The 18,759-nt window shown below is 41.9% G+C and overlaps 1 protein-coding gene across 1 annotated transcript in view; it reads left to right on the top strand.

Moving 5' to 3' along the window:
• The window catches only part of LOC145406591 (putative inorganic phosphate cotransporter), a 60,309-nt gene extending 42,034 nt beyond the window's left edge, over positions 1–18,275 (top strand). The window contains exons 5-10 of the mRNA XM_080277666.1: positions 6,871–7,008; positions 7,792–8,018; positions 11,118–11,267; positions 12,041–12,173; positions 14,183–14,424; positions 18,138–18,275. Of these exons, the coding sequence (XP_080133792.1) occupies positions 6,871–7,008; positions 7,792–8,018; positions 11,118–11,267; positions 12,041–12,173; positions 14,183–14,424; positions 18,138–18,275 (1,028 nt within the window). The remainder of the gene's footprint in view (positions 1–6,870; positions 7,009–7,791; positions 8,019–11,117; positions 11,268–12,040; positions 12,174–14,182; positions 14,425–18,137) is intronic.
• The last annotated feature ends 484 nt before the right edge of the window (positions 18,276–18,759 follow it).

Genomic DNA, 18,759 nt, shown 5'->3' with positions numbered 1-18,759 from the left:
TAATTAGCTAAGTGGAGACCAGTGCTAATGAATGATGAAGCCCCTGTTTATGTGACTAGCAACAACGCACAAAGGGCGTACGCCTTCAAATTGATGCTTATCTCCCCAAATGCACAGCCGAGATAGTCAAGTAACCCTGGACCCTCGTGGCCTTGAGCAAACTGTTGTCAGTCATGTGTGAAATGTATCCCTCAGATATTGATTTACTGCATGACATATAACTTCCAATCCCCCATGTTCTACAATCCACACCAGGCACTATCAGATGTTTGAAATAATACGTGCAGTGTTACACGTGTTAGCTGTCTCCTGTTAGTGTTGTCCGTGCAGAGTGGTCAGGAATAGTATTTCCCAAGGATTAGTTTCATGAGCACCTTTTGTCATCGTAGAGTGGGACTAATCTAACTTAAGTTAACTTAGTGTTCCAAAATCCATAGTAACCTAACTTGATCTAACCTACTCTAGTCTAACTCAGTCTACAGTACGAGTATAACCAATCTTAACTTACACTAACCTAATCTAATCAAAGCTAATCTAATTAGTCCCATCTTGGCCAAACTTAACTTGAACTAGAAATCTGTAAAACACACACACACACACACACACACACACACACACACACACACACACACACACACACACACACACACACACACACACACACACACACACACACACACACACACACACACAGTGAGTTAGTTTACAGGCCACAGAAGTGCTGATAGTTCAGTGTTGTGACAGCTTTCATCTACCTAGCTGTGTATCAGTGTATCTACAGTATGTGTATATCTATCGATGAGCCTTTCTGCAATATGTTTATCTGTCTGTCTGTCTTATCGTCTGTCTTTCTATCTGCCTTTGTCTGTCTGTCTTTTATCTGTCTGTCTATCTTATCGTCCTTCTTTCTATCTGCCTTTGTCTGTCTGTCTTTGAGTCTTTGCGTCTGTCTTTGAGTCTTTGTGTCTGTCTGTCTGTCTGTCTCTCTCTCTCTCTCTCTCTCTCTTTATATATATATATATATATATATATATATATATATATATATATATATATATATATATATATATATAAAGAGAGAGAGAGAGTCACTGTAAATGGAATATAGTCGATTATGTGGCTCTTGTTTGAGTGAACGAGTTAATCCCTTCACGGCGGCGAAAGATCTCTTGTAAGATGGATATAATTGTGTGGCGGAAGCACGAATAGAATAAAGGCATCATCATACTGGAGGCGTTGCTAGAACTTGTTTCGAACTCACTCCCCTGTAGGTCTGCCCTAACCTGAGTAAAATCATCTGTCTGTGGCCTGATAGAAATAAATACATCATAGTGGAGGGGTTACATATGCGAGGTTACAAACAACGTTGGAAGTGGCGATGGTTGTGGTGGTGGCGGTAATGGTGGTGATGGTGATGATATTTTTTGTGGTGATGGTGATGGTATTGGTGTTGGTGATAATGATTATGGTGCTGGTGATTATGGTGGTGATATTAGTGGTAGTGATATTTATGTTGGTGATATTAGTGGTAGTAATATTTATGTTGGCGATATTAGTGGCAGTGATTATGGTGGTGACAGTAATGGTGAAGATGATGGCGGTGATGGTGTTAAGTGATAATGATTATTGTGATGCTGGTGGCGATGGTAATGATGATAATGACCGTAATGAAGATGGTTTTGTTTAAATAAGATGGTGGTGATTACTGTGGCGGTGATCATGGTAGTGGTGATATTGGTGGCCGTGATAGCGGTGCGATAATGATGATGACGGGTTTATGGTCATAGTGACATTGGTTAAGAACTGAAGGTGATGATCACAGTAACAAAGATATAAGCAGTGAAAAGCTGTAATTAGATTCATTACTTGATCTCTTCGTAGTTTTATAATAACACAATGCACCTCTTTTACAGCACCCCCACTTCTTTTACCACAAAACGCACTCTCACATATTTGCTTTCCATCACTCAAATGCACGAGTTAACCGATCCTCTCAGTCATTCATGTATGCAGCTGATCAGCTCTGGAAGTGCCTTCCTTAATTAGTATTTTCCTTTGCCTGTGGCCTCCAGTCTTTTAAACTCACTTTGTCGGCCATCTCAAAGTTAATGAATCACAATATTGGCTCTTTTTTCAGTTTTTCGTAAGAAAAGCGACTGTTGTGGGCTTCCATTCATTGGTCCTTTCTTTTTTAGATTTAAGAAGAAGGTTCTCCAAACTGTCTCTCATTCTCCCTAGCTAAACATATCCTAGATCAGGGATTCTTAACCTTCTTCCCTGTCCACAACCTCCAGTGGATTGCCAATGATGTCCCCATACCCCCTTTACCAGACTGTCGAAATCATCTTCACCAGTCGTATTAGGTGCCAGTATGACTTCAAAACATGTCAATAGCTTGGTTTTTCTTTACATATGGATAACTAGGAGTAGGACAGGAAAACAAATCATTAGGATTTTGTCCTATTTGTCTGCATGTGGAAAAGTAACAAATAAATATACAAGCTACCTACAATTCATCTGAAACAAAACTTTGATTCACCTGTTTCAGATTGTACAACAGTAACTTTCCCTCTCAAAGTCGACGAGTTTTGTCGCAAAAAAAGCAAAAAACAAAACAAAGTAAATTAAGCATGTTATATTCAAGTCGATCTAGACTACATCCAAAAGAATATTTTTTAAAATGGAAAAGTGTATTAATAATAAAATTTTAATTCAAAATACGAGTCCCATACCCCCAGATGTTAGTCCCCATATCTCCGAGTAAGTACCCCTGCCCTAGATACCCTCCGCCTCATTCCCTATGAAACATTTTTAAACAGTCCCCAGTTTTTCTTCTGTGCTAAGCATTTGCTGGATGGTGTCCACGTACCGGTACCTCATCCCCTGCTAAACATTTCCATGATAATCCGCACCTCATTCACCTGTGCTAAACATTTTGTTAGTATTATCTAACTTATCTCTTGCTAAGCATTTCATTTATATTTCAGACCTTTTTTTATATCTCCTGCTAAACTTTTCTTTGATCATCCTCAGTTTTCTTGATTTCCTACAATGTGTCCTTTCTTTTTGTAAATTAAGAAATTTACTTATCTTTTGCTACCAATTTCTTTGAGATTTCCCATCTTTTTTCTTTATTTACCCATTACTTCTGCAACTCCCTTTATTAGTACCTTTATATTTACCAGGAAAGGGGATTATGATGATGATGATGATGATAATAATGAGCCGCCTTCTGTCCAATCCTTTGTACCTCCTGTCTTTGAGGATTCCATATCGTGTCCTTTTACACAGTGTATTTGTACTCATCCCATTTATTAGTGGGCAAACGGGTTAGGCGGATTATGAGTCTTGTATTGCCCATATCTTAGTGCTTTGATATTTTCCACCACTTTTAACATAGTTTTCTTGTAGTTTCCTATTTTGTCCTATTGATAATTCTTTTTGGTTCTTCACACACACACACACACACACACACACACATATATATATATATATATATATATATATATATATATATATATATATATATATAGTATGTATATATATACCTATCATCCACCCACTTACTGTAGTGGTACTCTGTTTTTAGGGTAGCTTTACACTGAGTGGCAAGCTAAATGATTTCCTGTAAACCAGGAAAGCATTTACAACGCTAGGTGGTAACCTTATAACCAGTCAACACGTGCTCCCTACGTGACAGTAAGTGGGTTAGCGGAGGGTTAGTGCCCCTCCCCGGAAAACAACTAACTAAAAATACGAACAAGAAGCCTTGGACCAGGACTGACCAAAGGTGACGACTAAGGACCCAACAAAGGACATGGTACGGATAGCTACGTGGACTGTAAGGGGTGCAAGTGATGAGGTGAAAGAAAGATTGTCCAGGTGCTTGACGGTGCGAAAGTGAATGTATGTGGCTTAACTGAAATTAAATGGAGAGGAGTGTGAGAGAATGGGAGTATGGATGGGGTGTATGCGCGGGAGTAGGTGAGAATGAGAGGGCAAGAGAAGGATTGTGAATTGTTGTGAGAGAATATAACAGAGTATGGATCGGTAGGCTCAAGGATTGTGTGGGTAAGATTGAAAGGTGGACTACAAATGTGGGCGATTGTGTGCGTGTATGCACCAACGCAAGATCGTGCAAGCAGAGTGAGGGAAGAGTTTTGGACAAAAGTGGAAGCGGGGATGGAAAAGTGTGAAAGGAATGAAAGAGTGTTTTTGATTGGAGATATGAATGGAAAAGTAGGGAATGGGAAGGTGGATTTAGTAGTTGATGAGTGGGGTTTGCCTACAGAGATGGGTGAGAATGGGAGTGCTTTAGAGGACATTTGTGCCGGGAGGGGGTTGGTGATAGCCAGTACCCTTTTCAGGCACAAAATGATCCATAGGTATACGTGGCGAGTGATGAGAAAGGAGGGTGATGAACTGAATGAACGGAAGGCAATGATTGATTATGTGTGTGTGGATGACAGGATGAGAAGGTGTGTAACGGATGCAAGAGTATATAGAGGTTGGGGGAGTGGACTCTCTGACCACCACTTGGTGGTGGTCAGAATCAAAGTCCAAAGGAAATGGAGAAATAGAAGAAGGGAAGGACAGGAGGAAGTAGTTCATGCAAGGAGAGTGGAAGGGTTGCAAGAGGATGGAAAAAAGGCAGAATATAAGAGGAAAGTGGAGGAGCGATTGAGTAAATATGGATTGGAGCAGATGGGGGACGTGGAAGATGTGTGCAAGATATTCACGGAAGAAATCTGTGCAGCATGTGAGGTGGTGTGTGGGTTGAAGAGAAGACGAAAGGGGGTGAAGAGAACAGCATGGTGGAACGAAGAGGTGAGAGAGGCTTTGGCACAAAAGAAGAAAGCATTTAGTGAGTGGATGAGAAACAGGGGAGTGGAAGAAGTTGAGAGATGGACGAGAGAGTTATAAGTAGCGAGGAAGAGAGAGGTGAAAAGATTAGTAAGAGAGAGTAAGAAGAGTGTGGATGAGGAATTTGGAAGGAATTTGAGTGTAAAGTGGAGGGAATGTAAGAAAATGTTCTGGAAAGAGGTAATCAGAGTTAGACAGGGTGCCAAAGAAGTTAGTTGGGGAGTGAAAGATAAAAATGGTAGATTACTAATAGAGAAGGGAGAAAAAGTGAGCAGATGGAGAGAATTTTTAAAGGAAGTATTGAACATAGAGAATGAAACTAATGTGAGTGTAAGTGGCAAGGGAATGGCTGGGAGACGGAGGGATGTGAGAAGAGGAAGAAATCAGTAGGATGGAAGTTGTGGAAGCAATGAAGAACGTTAAAATGGGGAAAACCCCAGGAATTGATGGAGTTTGTGGTAAAATGCTGAAGTATGGGGGAAAGATAGTAGTAGAATGGATGTGGAAGGTGTGCAGATTGGCCTGGGAGGAGGGTAAAGTCCCGGAGGATTGGAAGTCAGGTATAATTATTCCCCTGCACAAAAGAAAAGGGGAAAAAGAAGTATGTGGTAATCATAGGGCATTTGTCTTCTTAGTGTAATAGGAAAAGTATATAGTAGGATACTTACTGACAGTTAAGGAAATAACAGAGGAATTAGTTGGAGAAGAACAGGGAGGTTTTAGGAAGGGAAGAGGTTGTGTAGATCAGATATTCATTCTTAGATCTTTAGTGGAAAAGTTTCTTGAGAAGGGAAAGAAGTTGTATAAGGCCTTCAAGGATTTGGAGATAGCATATGACAGGGTGGATAGACAAGGAATGTGGAAAATATTAAGAATATATGGAGTCATGGGAAGTTGTTGAATGCCGTGAAGAGTACCGGTATGTATGAAGAGGCTAAGGCTCCAGTGCGTGTGGATAGTGAATTAAGTGAATTTTTCTGTTTGAACGTTGGATTGAAACAGGGATGTGTCATGTCTCCATGGTTGTTCAGTCTGTATATGGATGGGGCTATAAAAGAGATACAAGGTAGGGCAGTGGATGTTGGAGCAGCCCTAGTGAAAGAGGGCACTGTGTGAAAACTCCCTGTACTGTTGTTTGCTGATGATACTGTGTTGTTAAGTGAAGACGAAGGGGATCTGCAGGGCTTGGTCGATGAGTTTGAGAGAGTGTGTAAGAAACGAAATCTAAAGGTGAATGTAGGGAAGAGTAAAGTTATGGTCTTCGAGAGAAGTGAAGTCAGTGAATGTACAGTGAGGTTGGATGAGGAGGAATGGAAAATGTGAGTGCGTTTAAGTACTTGTTTAGTGTGATGAGTAAGAATGGAAGTTTAGAGGGTGAAGTGCTTGAAAGGGTACAACAAGGAAGAAATGTTGCTGGTTCCTTGAAAGCAATTATAGGGAACAGGGAAGTGAACATGGAAGTGAAAAAAATTCTACATGACAGTATTTTGATACCAACCCTAACATATGGATGTGAAGCTTGGACCTTGTTGGAGGGACAGAAGTCAAGAGTGAAAGCAGTGGAAATGAGTTATTTGAGAGGAGCATGTGGAGTCACTTGGAGAGACAGACTGACGAATGAGGAAGTGAAGGAGCGTTGTGGTGTGGATGTGGATGTGATAGAAAGTGTTAAGAGAAACGCACTGAGGTGGTTTGGCCATGTGGAGAGGATGGAGAGTGAGGGACTGACGAGGAGAGTGTATGTGAGTGAGGTGGAGGGGGGGAGAGGGAGGGGGAGGCCAAGGATGAGATGAAGGGATGGAGTGGAGAGGTATATTAGAGGGGGGGTGTAAGCTGGGAGCAGGGCAGTGAAATGGCGTTTGACAGGGCGACATGGAGGTTATTTGTTTGTGGCCCCCCCTTATGGGATTAAGGCGTCTGGCTAGAGAGAGAGAGAGAGATTATATATATATATATATATATATATATATACTCCCAGGGGTACCAGGTGTTGCCTCTTTTTTTCAGAATCCCTCATCTTTTTCCACGACCAAATTCTTTCTAACTGTTCCCCACAGGGAGTGGTGTTTCCAGCAGTGCATTATATTTTCGCCTTCTGGATCCCGCCCAAGGACAGAGGAGTCTACTGTCCCATCGTACTCTCAGGTGGGTCACAGCTCCGTACTCTCTGACTACATTTTTCATTGGTATTGCGCTCGTTCCCTGTATCATCCCAAGGGGTCATTATTTACCCCAACAAAACAAAGCCTAAGAGGGGAAGCCAGTCAGGTATTATCACCATAACCACCAGTGGGAACAGCAGCAGCATATCTGATATCTTAGTCTCTTTTCTGCGAATCCCCTTCATCATAATAAAGGAGGTTCCTAGGAGGAAACCCCTGATCTGCATCGCCTCCAGGCTTCTCATGTCTGTATTCTGTTCTCTCATTTTTCATTTAATCATTTTATTCGTTTTCTTCCCCCACTCTATTGACCCTTTTTTCTCAACAACACTGACGATTTTTTCGATTCCAGTAATACCCCCTAACACACTGTCCAAGCCTATCCTGGGCATCCCTTACCCTCTTCGTTATTCATTCAGCATTGGTACATTTCACTTGTTTAACCGTTCATTTTCTCTGTCACTTATGTCACTGATCCCGTGCATGAGTGTAACTGTTCTAAAGAAGGTTATTTCTAAGACCTGTAACCTAGAATGATCTGTGTTAAACACTACCCATATTTTGTTTCTCTCTCTCTCATATATATATATATATATATATATATATATATATATATATATATATATATATATATATATATATATATATATATATATATATATATATATATATATATATATATATATATATATATATATATATATATATATATATATATATAATTTATCTATCTGTCTGTGTGTCTATCTTCTTTCCCCATCCCTAGGAGCCATAGCAGGTATTGTGCTGGGCATGTCTTTGGGTGGGTGGCTGTGCAGTTCTGGGTTCCTGGGTGGGTGGCCGTCGGTGTTTTATGTGTTCGGTGGCCTCGGGGTGGTGTGGGGTCTTCCCTGGTTCCTGCTTGTCCACGACCTACCCGAGCACCATCCACGCATCCACCCCAAAGAACTGGCCTACCTTACAGCCCATCGCACCGTTGTTAGGCGTAAACAGGTATGTGTGAAGGAGTTACAGCGGTATGGGTGAATGGTTGCAACTTGTAGAGATCTTCTTTGCCATTTCTCTTATCTTAGCTAGTCAGCCCTGTATCTCACTATAACTGTTTGGACGAAAAATAGTTTGGAAGGAAGAGCTACAGAAGTATGTGAGAATGGTTATAGCCTGTGCTGATGTTTTTCTGTTGGCCAGCTTATGCTGCCCTTACTGTTAGTCGCGTTTTCTTGCTTGGATTCTTTCTTTTGGTATTTCTTGCTTTACTGTGGCAGGCACTTTTACCTTCAGAATTAAACGATTTCGACCAAACTTGGAAACAGTGGCCAGCCTGTGACCTAATTGTGTCCGCAAGGTTTTGGTTCCTAGCTAGCAATGGCCGTAAACCGCTTTTTTTTCGTACTTTTAACGTTTTTAGCTGTAGAAGGATTACAAGTGAGAGTAGGAAGCTCTGACTTCTTTAGGCGTAACCTTGAGGTTATTCCTCATCGGCAATGTGCCATCCATTTTCCTCTCTCTCCTCTAGTTTTCTAGTGGCAGCCCCGCGAACATTGGCCTCAGCATCCCTAGCAACCAGTACCGGTTTTCAAAAATGCCCCCGTTGTTCCCCAGCGGCCTGATGGAACTGAATTAAAATTTGTATGCCTATAGACACTGACTAGTACTACAACTTTCTATGGAACACCTATGTGCTACATTAGGGGTCAAAGGTCACCGAATGCAAAGGCAGCGAAAACAGCTAAATTTACGACTATGCTCACACGAAATGCTAAGGCTCCAAAGATTATTGAGCCAGGGCCATGATTCATGGGCAGAATGTTGCACTGGAGTACCTCTATACAATGATACTTAGTGTCGAAATTCACGTCAGTCACTTGCAGCGCCTCCTAGAAGCTGTACCTCTGGTGGGCCATTCGGCAATTTCAAGTTCCCGAGCTCCACAGTGGGTGGATGGAATCGAACGAAACTTTGCATGCCCTTAGACGTTAATGAGTACTACAAATGTGCTTCATACATGCATGACCTGTATCCGCCAGTTCAGTGGTCAAAGGTCATTAAATTCACTTCAGCGGAAAATTGCTAAAATCACGACTAGGCTTGCACGAAATGCTAAGGATCCAAAGCTTATTGACCCAGAGCAATGATTCATGGGTGGGATATTGTTCTTCGGTGCCGCCATACAGGAATGACTTTTCATACTAAAACTCACTTCCAGTCGCTGAAGAGCTTGGTCCGCTTAGAGCTGGCCATCGTCGCCTGCCGGCTTGTTTTTCTTCTCTTCTCGTGTTTCCTCTTCATTTCTTTCAGCTGGCCTAGTTTATATCTCATCAAACCTGTTTTGAATGCAGGGATATGTGAAAGGAAGAGTTATAGTCTCTCTCTCTCTCTCTCTCTCTCTCTCTCTCTCTCACCACGCTTAATAGCAGCAAGGTTAGTTGAAGGTTATTCTCTCTCTCTCTCTCTCTCTCTCTCTCTCTCTCTCACCACGCTTAATAGCAGCAAGGTTAGTTGAAGGTTATTCTCTCTCTCTCTCTCTCTCTCTCTCTCTCTTAGGTGATCTACCCCACTACGCATATTTGCAGCGAGGTTGCTTGACGGTTATTCTCTCTCTCTCTCTCTCTCTCTCTCTCTCTCTCTCTCTCTCTCCCTCTCTCTCTCTCTCTGACTTATAATCTTTTTTTTTTTCTTAATTGCATTTGTTATCTAAGACGACGATGATATACAATGATATACAATAGTTTCGCGTATGAGGAGAGTATACGAGATTATATATATATATATATATATATATATATATATATATATATATATATATATATATATATATATAGATACAGTAGATAGATAGATAGATAGATATAGATACAGTAGATAGATAGATAGACAGGTATAGATAGGTATATACTTTCTAACTCCTTCATTAAAAGACATCATTTCTTAATGCCATTACAATCGTCTGAACCAAGAATAAAATGAAAAATCATCCTATTCTTGAAGAAAAGTGAGATCCACTCTAATCTCTTCACCTAAGGACATCCTTCGAGCAAAAATGTCTGGTAGATGCAAGAAGTTAAGAAATGTCGTGATTGTATTGGACGGGTGTAGAGACTGTTTGTAATCCCTGCACCACAAGACGTCACTTCCACTCAGTGAATAAAATCGCCTAGTGGTCGCAAGGCTGACGTAAAATGGCGCCATAGTACTGCAAGGGTTAAACCTGAATACCAGTACAGGCGACTGAAGACGAAGTGGGATAGAATGGGAGGTCTTAGCTGAGTTTGAGTGTAGACGAATGAAAAGAAAACTGAGGTTAATGCCTGTCGACTCCACGAGGGTCATTCAGAGGGACAGTATTTGCAGCCCGAGAGAACTTTCCAGGACATGGCATCATACGACAGTTGGACAAAGAGACAGAAAAGCTGTCAGACTGAAAGACAGGCAGACAGATGGGTAGAGAAATATGAACCGCTAAAACTAAACTCTCCTATATATCCAGGGGTATTGCTGTTGCTGTCACGATACACACACACACACACACACACACACACACACACACACACACACACACACACACACACACACACACACACACACACACACACACACACACACACACACACACACACACACACACACACACAGAAGATGGGGGAGGGACAAATATCCCTTATGTCCAGTTCCCTGATGCAAGAACTAGCCGACATTCTCACTTTTCTTGCACATCTGGTTAGCTGGAACTGTCTTCTCCATTTTTGTATTTCACACTCCCGGCGATCTCTGTTTTTATTTACTGGCGCAGTGTGTCCAGGCATCGAAAAATGAACGGATATTGATTCCGGCTTTCTTCTGTTCACCATTTTATTTATTAATTTTTTATTCATTCATTTGTATTATGGAAAGGGCAAATTTTACAGGCCCTCAATTTTTAGTTCCATTTTTTTTTCTCTTTTTTTTTTTCATAAAGAAGTGAGTGAACAAAAGCCTCTACAGCGGTACTCTTCCAAATTTTCCACGTATCCAACCTCTCCTAGCATGAATGAGAGAGAGAGAGAGAGAGAGAGAGAGGCATCTGTATAAAAAAAAATGTCTTAATAATTCCAGGTTTTGCCACTGCCAGTCCGTGAGATAGCCACCTCCTCAGCCTTCTGGACCATTTTGGTTATGAGCTTCGGATTCAATTACGTCCACTTCAACCTTCTCACAGAGCTTCCCACCTACTTCAGCACCATCCAGCACTTCAGTCTGAGCAGCGTCAGTAAATGGCATAGTGGCAATAGTATTAGTTTTTGTGATAATCAACTTCGCCTACTACTATTCGAGCTTCAACCTTCTCACAGAGCTAACCCACCTTCTTCAACACCATCCAGCACTTAGGTCTGAGCGGTTGTGGTTGTAATAGTGGTGGAAGTAGTAAGGGTAGAGTGGTTTTTAGTACCAGAAACAGTTTTTGAAGTAGCAGCAGCAGTAATCATATGCAAGCAGTTTTTTCCTATTAAGTATGATAGCTTACAGTCTTCTCATTGACCTACCAGCTTAATTTATCGCCATGAAGTAAGTAGGTATCGACGACGACGATGATGATGATGATGATGATGATGATGGTGGTGGTGGTGGTGGTGGTGCTGGTGGTGGTGATGATGATGATTAGATGGCCGGGATTCATTATGACCAAGTATGATTTCACCACATTCTGACATATAGAGAAATGTGTTGTTTATGTTGCAGAACGGCTTGATGTCCGCGCTGCCATATGTGATGATGATGATTATATTGATGATTATAGCAGACTTCTTTATAACTGAATATTGTAACTGTATCTCGTTCTGCCAAGATACGATTTTTTTCCGCAACCATACCGTATGTATTCAGATGATGATGATGATGATGATGATGATGATATAGCCATAGTTCAGTAGTCAAACTTAACTACACCACACTGACGTATTGCTTGTAGGTTTGAGGACGGGACTTCAGTATTACCAAGACTAACAACATCACACTGACCTACTGCTTGTGTGTTGCAGAACGGATTGATGTCCGCGCTGCCGTACGGTCTGCAGGTAATAACAACAATGGGGTGGGGGGCAGCGGTGTCAGCCCTCACCGCCAGGCACAAGGTCTCTGTCATCTTCATCAGGAAGCTTTCCACTGCCTTAGGTCAGGATGGGTGCAGTTGTAGATTCGCATGAGTTCTTTTTTGTCAAGCAACAACAAAAAACAAAAAGTATATGACAAGGCCGCAGAATTTGATCTGGTTAATCTTTTTGATGCTAGGATTTTTCTTAAATGAACTCAGTTATCGCACCACAGAGGACTCTCTCTCTCTCTCTCTGCACCACAGGGAGGGTCTTATACCATTTGGCTGTTAGAATTTTCCTCATCGGAACATAGTCGTTCGAGGATGGTCGATGATATAATGATAAAATGGATTTATGTAACACCAATCTGATTATATGAATTTGAACATCATGACGTAGATTATTCTGAGAGCTTAAGACTTATGTACAGACAACAGAAAAGTATCGTTTTCTTCGTTATATACACATTATAATCTGACACAGAACGGAGGGCTTTGCAGTACCCTACTTAACCTTTTATAAGAATCATATATTATATTTTGGTATAACAAGTAAAATGACATGCATAAATCTAAGCTGTTGCTCAGAATTACTAGATCAGAGGGTGCCCATCCAGAGACCCGCGGGACGGATGTGCTCTACCAGCAATTTATATCCGGCTCTCTCCATAAAACAAGTGAATATTTTGCATTTTTTACTGCTTTTCTGACAGAGGAAAACATCTCTTAGCCAGTAACACCAAATAGTTTATTGCTGTTAAGGCGAATATGATCAGGGTATAAATAACCCTCAGTAAAGGAGCTACCAGTACCCCAGTGCGAGTTAAATGTGTCATAGACGTATTGCAGAACTCTTGTGGCATACGGACCTGTATTGTACATTCTGAGAGTAAACATGCAGACCATCAGGTACAATTTTCTTGTAGATTTTAGCAAACTTGACCATGTCTGTTGTGCAGCCTGCTAACTCTTGTCGAGTGGAAAGTTTGTTCCTTCTACAAATGAGTATCATCACTGCTCCTGCTGAGGCGCGGAAAGATGCATCGCTTAGGACTAATTGTATGGAACCAGTGAGTAATGACACTTCGTTTCCTGAGTGTCCGTCATGAGAACGTAGGTCCGTGACGGTACTAGACAGCTGTGGTCGCTAATTCTTCTACACGTGTGGGGCCCCGATTTGCAGAACCAAGATAGCAGCCCGTCTGACCCGCGTGAAAATCAGTAGTTGAGAAAAATCTCATTAGACTTTGGCACAGTTTTAAGGCAGTGTAGTAGTAGTAATTGCAACCCTAGGCTCATATGAACGAGAACCCATTGGATTGCAGGCTTAAATTACCGTTCTGCAGTCTGCCGTACTTCTTTTGAGGGTGAAGGGAAAAATGAGGGACATTTGTACGACCAGGCAGCAGAACCACCCAGTCATATCGGTGTCACCATGTGAACACATCTCTCCCCAGCACCTTCAAGGGAGTGTGAAAAACTGTTCGGTCAGAACTGCACTACTGGCAGCTATAGTCCTGTCGTCACACTTGTTACTCCCTCTCTCTCACCATGGACTTTGAAAATCAGGTCTTGTGAATACGGATCAACTGGATCAACCAAACGAAGCCATTAGTGTCGATTTATAAGACTTATTTTAAAAGTTCATGGAGAGAAAAGCAGGAGAGGCGACATGACATATGCTGGCGACAGTGTACACTAGCGCGTTTGTTTTTACTTGACGGAGATCCTTAACTCCTTTCTGCCCAGTTGATAGCCAGCTGTAGTCAGATTAGACTGTCGATCTGACTAATAACCTAGTAAAATCATTCTCACTGTACAACAAAGGCTGATCAAATTTGATGCAACCATGGCTATACTCTTTTTACCCTAAATCGTTTCACGTGCTTTAGGGGCAGAAAAAGATAATGCTGCAGCTCTGCATCCTTTCCACGACATTTCTTGGTGGCATTAATCCACCATTACAATTCAGCATTGAAGACGGAGAGATGGCAATTTTAGGCCAAGTTAGAGTAAAAGGAGTACAATATTTAAGTTGTGAAAGTGGCAGATGAAATAAACCGACTCTAACCATTCCACTGTACTTCAGCCATGTATGGGTCTGCGGCGGCGTTCCTGGCCATGATGTGGGTTGGGTGTGACGCCGGCCTGGCCATGGGCATCATGTGCTTGGCAATGGGCGTCATGGGACCCATCCACAGCGGCTCCGTACTCTCAGAGCAGGACATCGCACCCAATTTCACTGGGTCTCTAAAAGGCATCACTACCACCGTAGCTTCGGCCACGGGGATCCTGGCTCCTGCTATCACCGGTGCCTTCATCAACAACAGTGTGAGTCGGGCAGGTTGTATAAAAAAAAAAAAAAAGAGAGAAAATGAGAGAGAGAGAGAGAGAGAGAGAGAGAGAGAGAGAGAGAGAGAGAGAGAGAGACTAAGTTGTACGCACCGGGCAGTCGTCAACAAGAGTCAGAGAGGGTGTGGGCTGTTAAAAAAATAAAAATAAAAATAAAAGATTAAGTAGTATACACTGGCATCTTCATCAATTATACTGTAAGTCAGGGAGGGTATGGACTGTTATAAATTCCCTTCAGCTTCAGTTGTGAAGATTGCCTGGATACACGGGTGCTTTCACTCATACAGTTACCAAGCACTACACAATCAAATCAGAGATTATCATATATAGTAAAAATCAAGAACCAAAATGAAGAGAATAATAACCGTTACAGATTTTTTTTTTTAATCGTAAAACTGGTCAGGATCATTAATAGAGCTCTATAATGGCTGGTGTTGTGCTCTCACCACAATAGTTCGTTCATATCAGCGAGGCATATATTTTTGTCCTTTTGTGGCTTATTTCATGAAAAATACAATATTTTGGCGGTGCTTCCTTTCTATAATATTTCTTCATGACGAACATCATATTCTTATATTAAGTTTTTGTTACAACTCAGCGTCCAAAATAGACAGACAGTAATTTTAGGCCAGATTAAAGTGGACAAAGCATGGAAGCGTTGCAGAGTTCTCTTATTATCACTCGCGACATACGGACCCAGAAATTTCATTTGATTCTGTTTTATAACTAGTAAACTAAAAGTCTAAGTGACTAGAAAAATACATTGGTAAATTTCATGTTTAGGACGTCGATCATTCATGCAGGGATACAGTATTAGTAAGTGAAACTTAGAAATAACTCAGCGTGGCCAGAACTGGGATGAGAAGCAAGAATTTTATTTTTTTACAAAGAGTGTTGTGGTAGGTGGGGGCGCTCACCATCCACTCACTTGATATAGTGCTGCTCTCGGGTGTCTGCCCTGTCCTCTTCTCCATCCTTCTTTTCTTCCATCCTCTTCTGTCTTTCTTTCCTTCAGTCTTTCCTCGGCCTTCTGCCTACGGGTGACTTTAGACTCCCTCTTCTGTCCATCTTTCCTTCATTCTTTCCTCTTCTGCCTGTGGGTAACTCTACATTGAGTGAGAAGCCAAATGGTTTCCCTGTACACCAGGACACCATTTACTACGCTGGATGGTTACCATAAAACCAAATTTTGGCTCCTGGTGGTTTAGTGTGTAATTGTTGCTCTCCAATCGGATTGAGCCGGTGAAGGTTTATATCCAAGGGGTGGTTGGGGTTCATTGCTTACATAATGCCACTCAGGGATGAGTGAGGCTGGTCACTCCCATCTTAAATGTCTGGACCAACTGCCTAGCTCCGGGCTCCTACGCTCCTCATGGGGCAACGTAGGATTGGATGATGGATGGATGGATGGACAAAGAGTGTTTGTCTAAATGTTAAACCTGTGTGCGATGTTGCAGAGATGTCGACTATATTACTTTCATTTTACAGTAATTTTATCTTAGACTGCCATCCCTCCATTTTGAATGCTGAAGTGTAACAGTAATACAAATTCTGCTTACGGAAACGTACGATGAAAGGATGCAGAATCGTAGCATTGCCTCTTTCTACCAGTGAGGTACGTGAAATAAAATGTAAAAATACGAAAATCTGGACAAAGCTTAGGTAAAGGAACTATATTAATAAAGGAAAAGCTTGTTGGGATGCAGAAGCTGAGAAAGCAGTGTCAGAAAAAAAATAATGACGTGGTTGTGACATACACTGAAGGCGTTCATATGAAAGAATGAGGGAATAAATGGAAAGAAATGAGTAAAGAGATTAGCAGATGAAGAAAGAGAGAGGTAAATGATGACTTTGGAGGAAAAATAATGTAAAGTTCTCTTAAAGTAGGAAGTATTATCGAAAGTGCGAAAAGCTAGGAAGGAATGTGGAATAAGTGTGAAAATGTAAGGGAGAAAGACGGAAAAATGAGAACGAATGAATTATCTTCACAACCCATTACTTCAATTCATAACCCATTACCTCCAACAAATAAACATTTTCACTATGTTTTTTTTTTTCTTTTTTAAGTAAATGCAGGAACACCTCTAAAAGTGGCTTTGTTTTCCTGTTTCTTGTTAAAGATCTTCGGACGCGAAATACTTCTCACTAGTAGACATCAGCTACTTAGAAAAGCCACACCACACCACACCACAGCACAACAAACTATATCACCTTCCAGGACCACGCCACGCCACAGCAAACAAAATCATCCTCCCACACCACACCACTCCACACAACAAACTAAATCACCCTTCCACACCACAACACCAACTAAATCACCCTCCCACACCACACCACACCACAACAAACTAAATCACCCTCCCACACCACACCACATTACACCATAACACAGACTAAATCACCCTCCTACACCACACCACACCACACCACAACACAGACTACTGTAAATCACCCTCCCAGACCACATCACTCCACACCACAGCAAACTAAATCACCCTCCCACACCACACCACACCACAACAAACTGCATCGCCCTTCCACACCACACCACACCACACCACAACAAACTAAATCACGCTCCCACACCACACCACAACACAATGCAACAAACTAAATCACCCTCCCACACCTCACCACACTACACCACAACAAACTAAATCACCCTTCCACACCACACCACACCACGACAAACTAAATCGTCCTCCCACAACAAGGGCATCAGCCGAAGGACCCTGAACCTCCTGCCTCTAGTACATTTTTTTTTTCCTCCAGACAATTTAATTATGTTCTAGAGAAATTTTTCGAACTGAAGATCTGAGTTTAATATAACAGTATGAAGTTAACTAGAACGAAGTGATAACGTTCTCTAACTGAGGGGCAGGGTTTGTACCCAGGCAAATACTCGTAATTACTTCGTTTGCCTTCGTTTACTCAGCCAAACATATAACTGCCCTCTCTCATCAAGCAGTCATGCAGGGTTGGCCAGATTTTGACTTTCATGTGCTGACTAAACACTGTCTCCCTCCCCAATCAGTATATTATGCAGGATGGAGCAAAAGTTAGAATTCTTGTCACAACATGACAATACCCAACTCCTTCACTGTGAGAGGTCTCCCCTGAGCTGAACATAGTGAACCGATAGTAAGAGATAAAAAGACGTCATGGTAGTTCTAAGGTAATTCTAAGTGTATCCTGACTTTCTCTGGCCTTTATAATGGCCTTCCTCAACACTCAGTGTGATGACGTCTTTTTTTATAATCGTTTTCAATCACTCAATATTATTCAACTTACGAGAGCTCCCTAGTGGTGATTGTATTATTGATGACCATCTCTAACTTCCACAGTTCGAAAACTCTCTCTTATGCTCAATAAAGTCAGTTGGAGATACCAAGGGCAAAATAATAATAGGTGTCATCGCACTGAAGGGGTTTAGCGAGGTAATTCTGTGTGTACACTGACTCCCTCCCCTTTTCCTCCCATGTGGTGACATTGCATAATTTCTTTGACTCCCTAGTCCAACCTTCCCTTCTAGGTTTACAGTACCCTGAGTTATCCTCCCATCCCTTCATGATGACCTTGCTTAACCTATTGGGCCCCCTGTGTGCAGCCAACCCTTCTAAGCGTACCCTGATTCCTCTTCGTCTTCCACTGTATGATAACCTTGCCTGATCTGCTTGTCTCCCTGTGTGCAGCCCACCTTGGGGGCGTGGCGTCTGGTGTTTGGGTTTGCTGCGGTGCTGAGTGTGGTGTGCGCCACACAGTTCCTGCTGCTGGGGACTGACCAAGTCCAGCCATGGAACTACCCTGCATCCCACCACACAGGTGACTAAAGAAAAGGGGAGGTTGACTGACTACTCGATTAAGGAGGATATTGAATCTTGACAGGATAACAGCAAGGGGGGAGGGGAGGCACATACGGATTCTGAATTGAACTGACTAATGGATTCCTAGCACTAGGTATCAAAGATCGTATGGCATTAATTCAAAGATAAATGACTAGTTATGAAACAGAAGCAGGAAGGTAGATGAAAAGTGATCTTGGCGTAGAAGTAGTCTACGTGTTGAAATGGTCTTGGTGAAGAAGTGGTCTTGGCAAAGCGGTCTTGGCGTAGAAATGGTCTTGGCGAAGTACAATAGTTATCTTGGCATAGAAGTGCCTTTGGCGTAGAGGTGGCCTTGGTGGTGCTGAATTGTCTTGGCGTAGAAGTGGTCTTAGCACTGAAATGGTCTTGGCAATGATATGCTCTTGGTGTAGATGTGGTCTTAGCATTGAAATGCTCTTGGTGTAGAAGTGGTAGCACTGAAATGGTCTTA

This window comes from Coenobita brevimanus, chromosome 71 (genome assembly GCF_032717465.1).
Source record: "Coenobita brevimanus isolate Jiangsu-jjx chromosome 71, ASM3271746v2, whole genome shotgun sequence".
Taxonomy (NCBI): domain Eukaryota; kingdom Metazoa; phylum Arthropoda; class Malacostraca; order Decapoda; family Coenobitidae; genus Coenobita; species Coenobita brevimanus.
The sequence above is the reverse complement of the archived record's forward strand: the minus strand, read 5'-3'. Positions and strand labels throughout refer to the sequence as shown.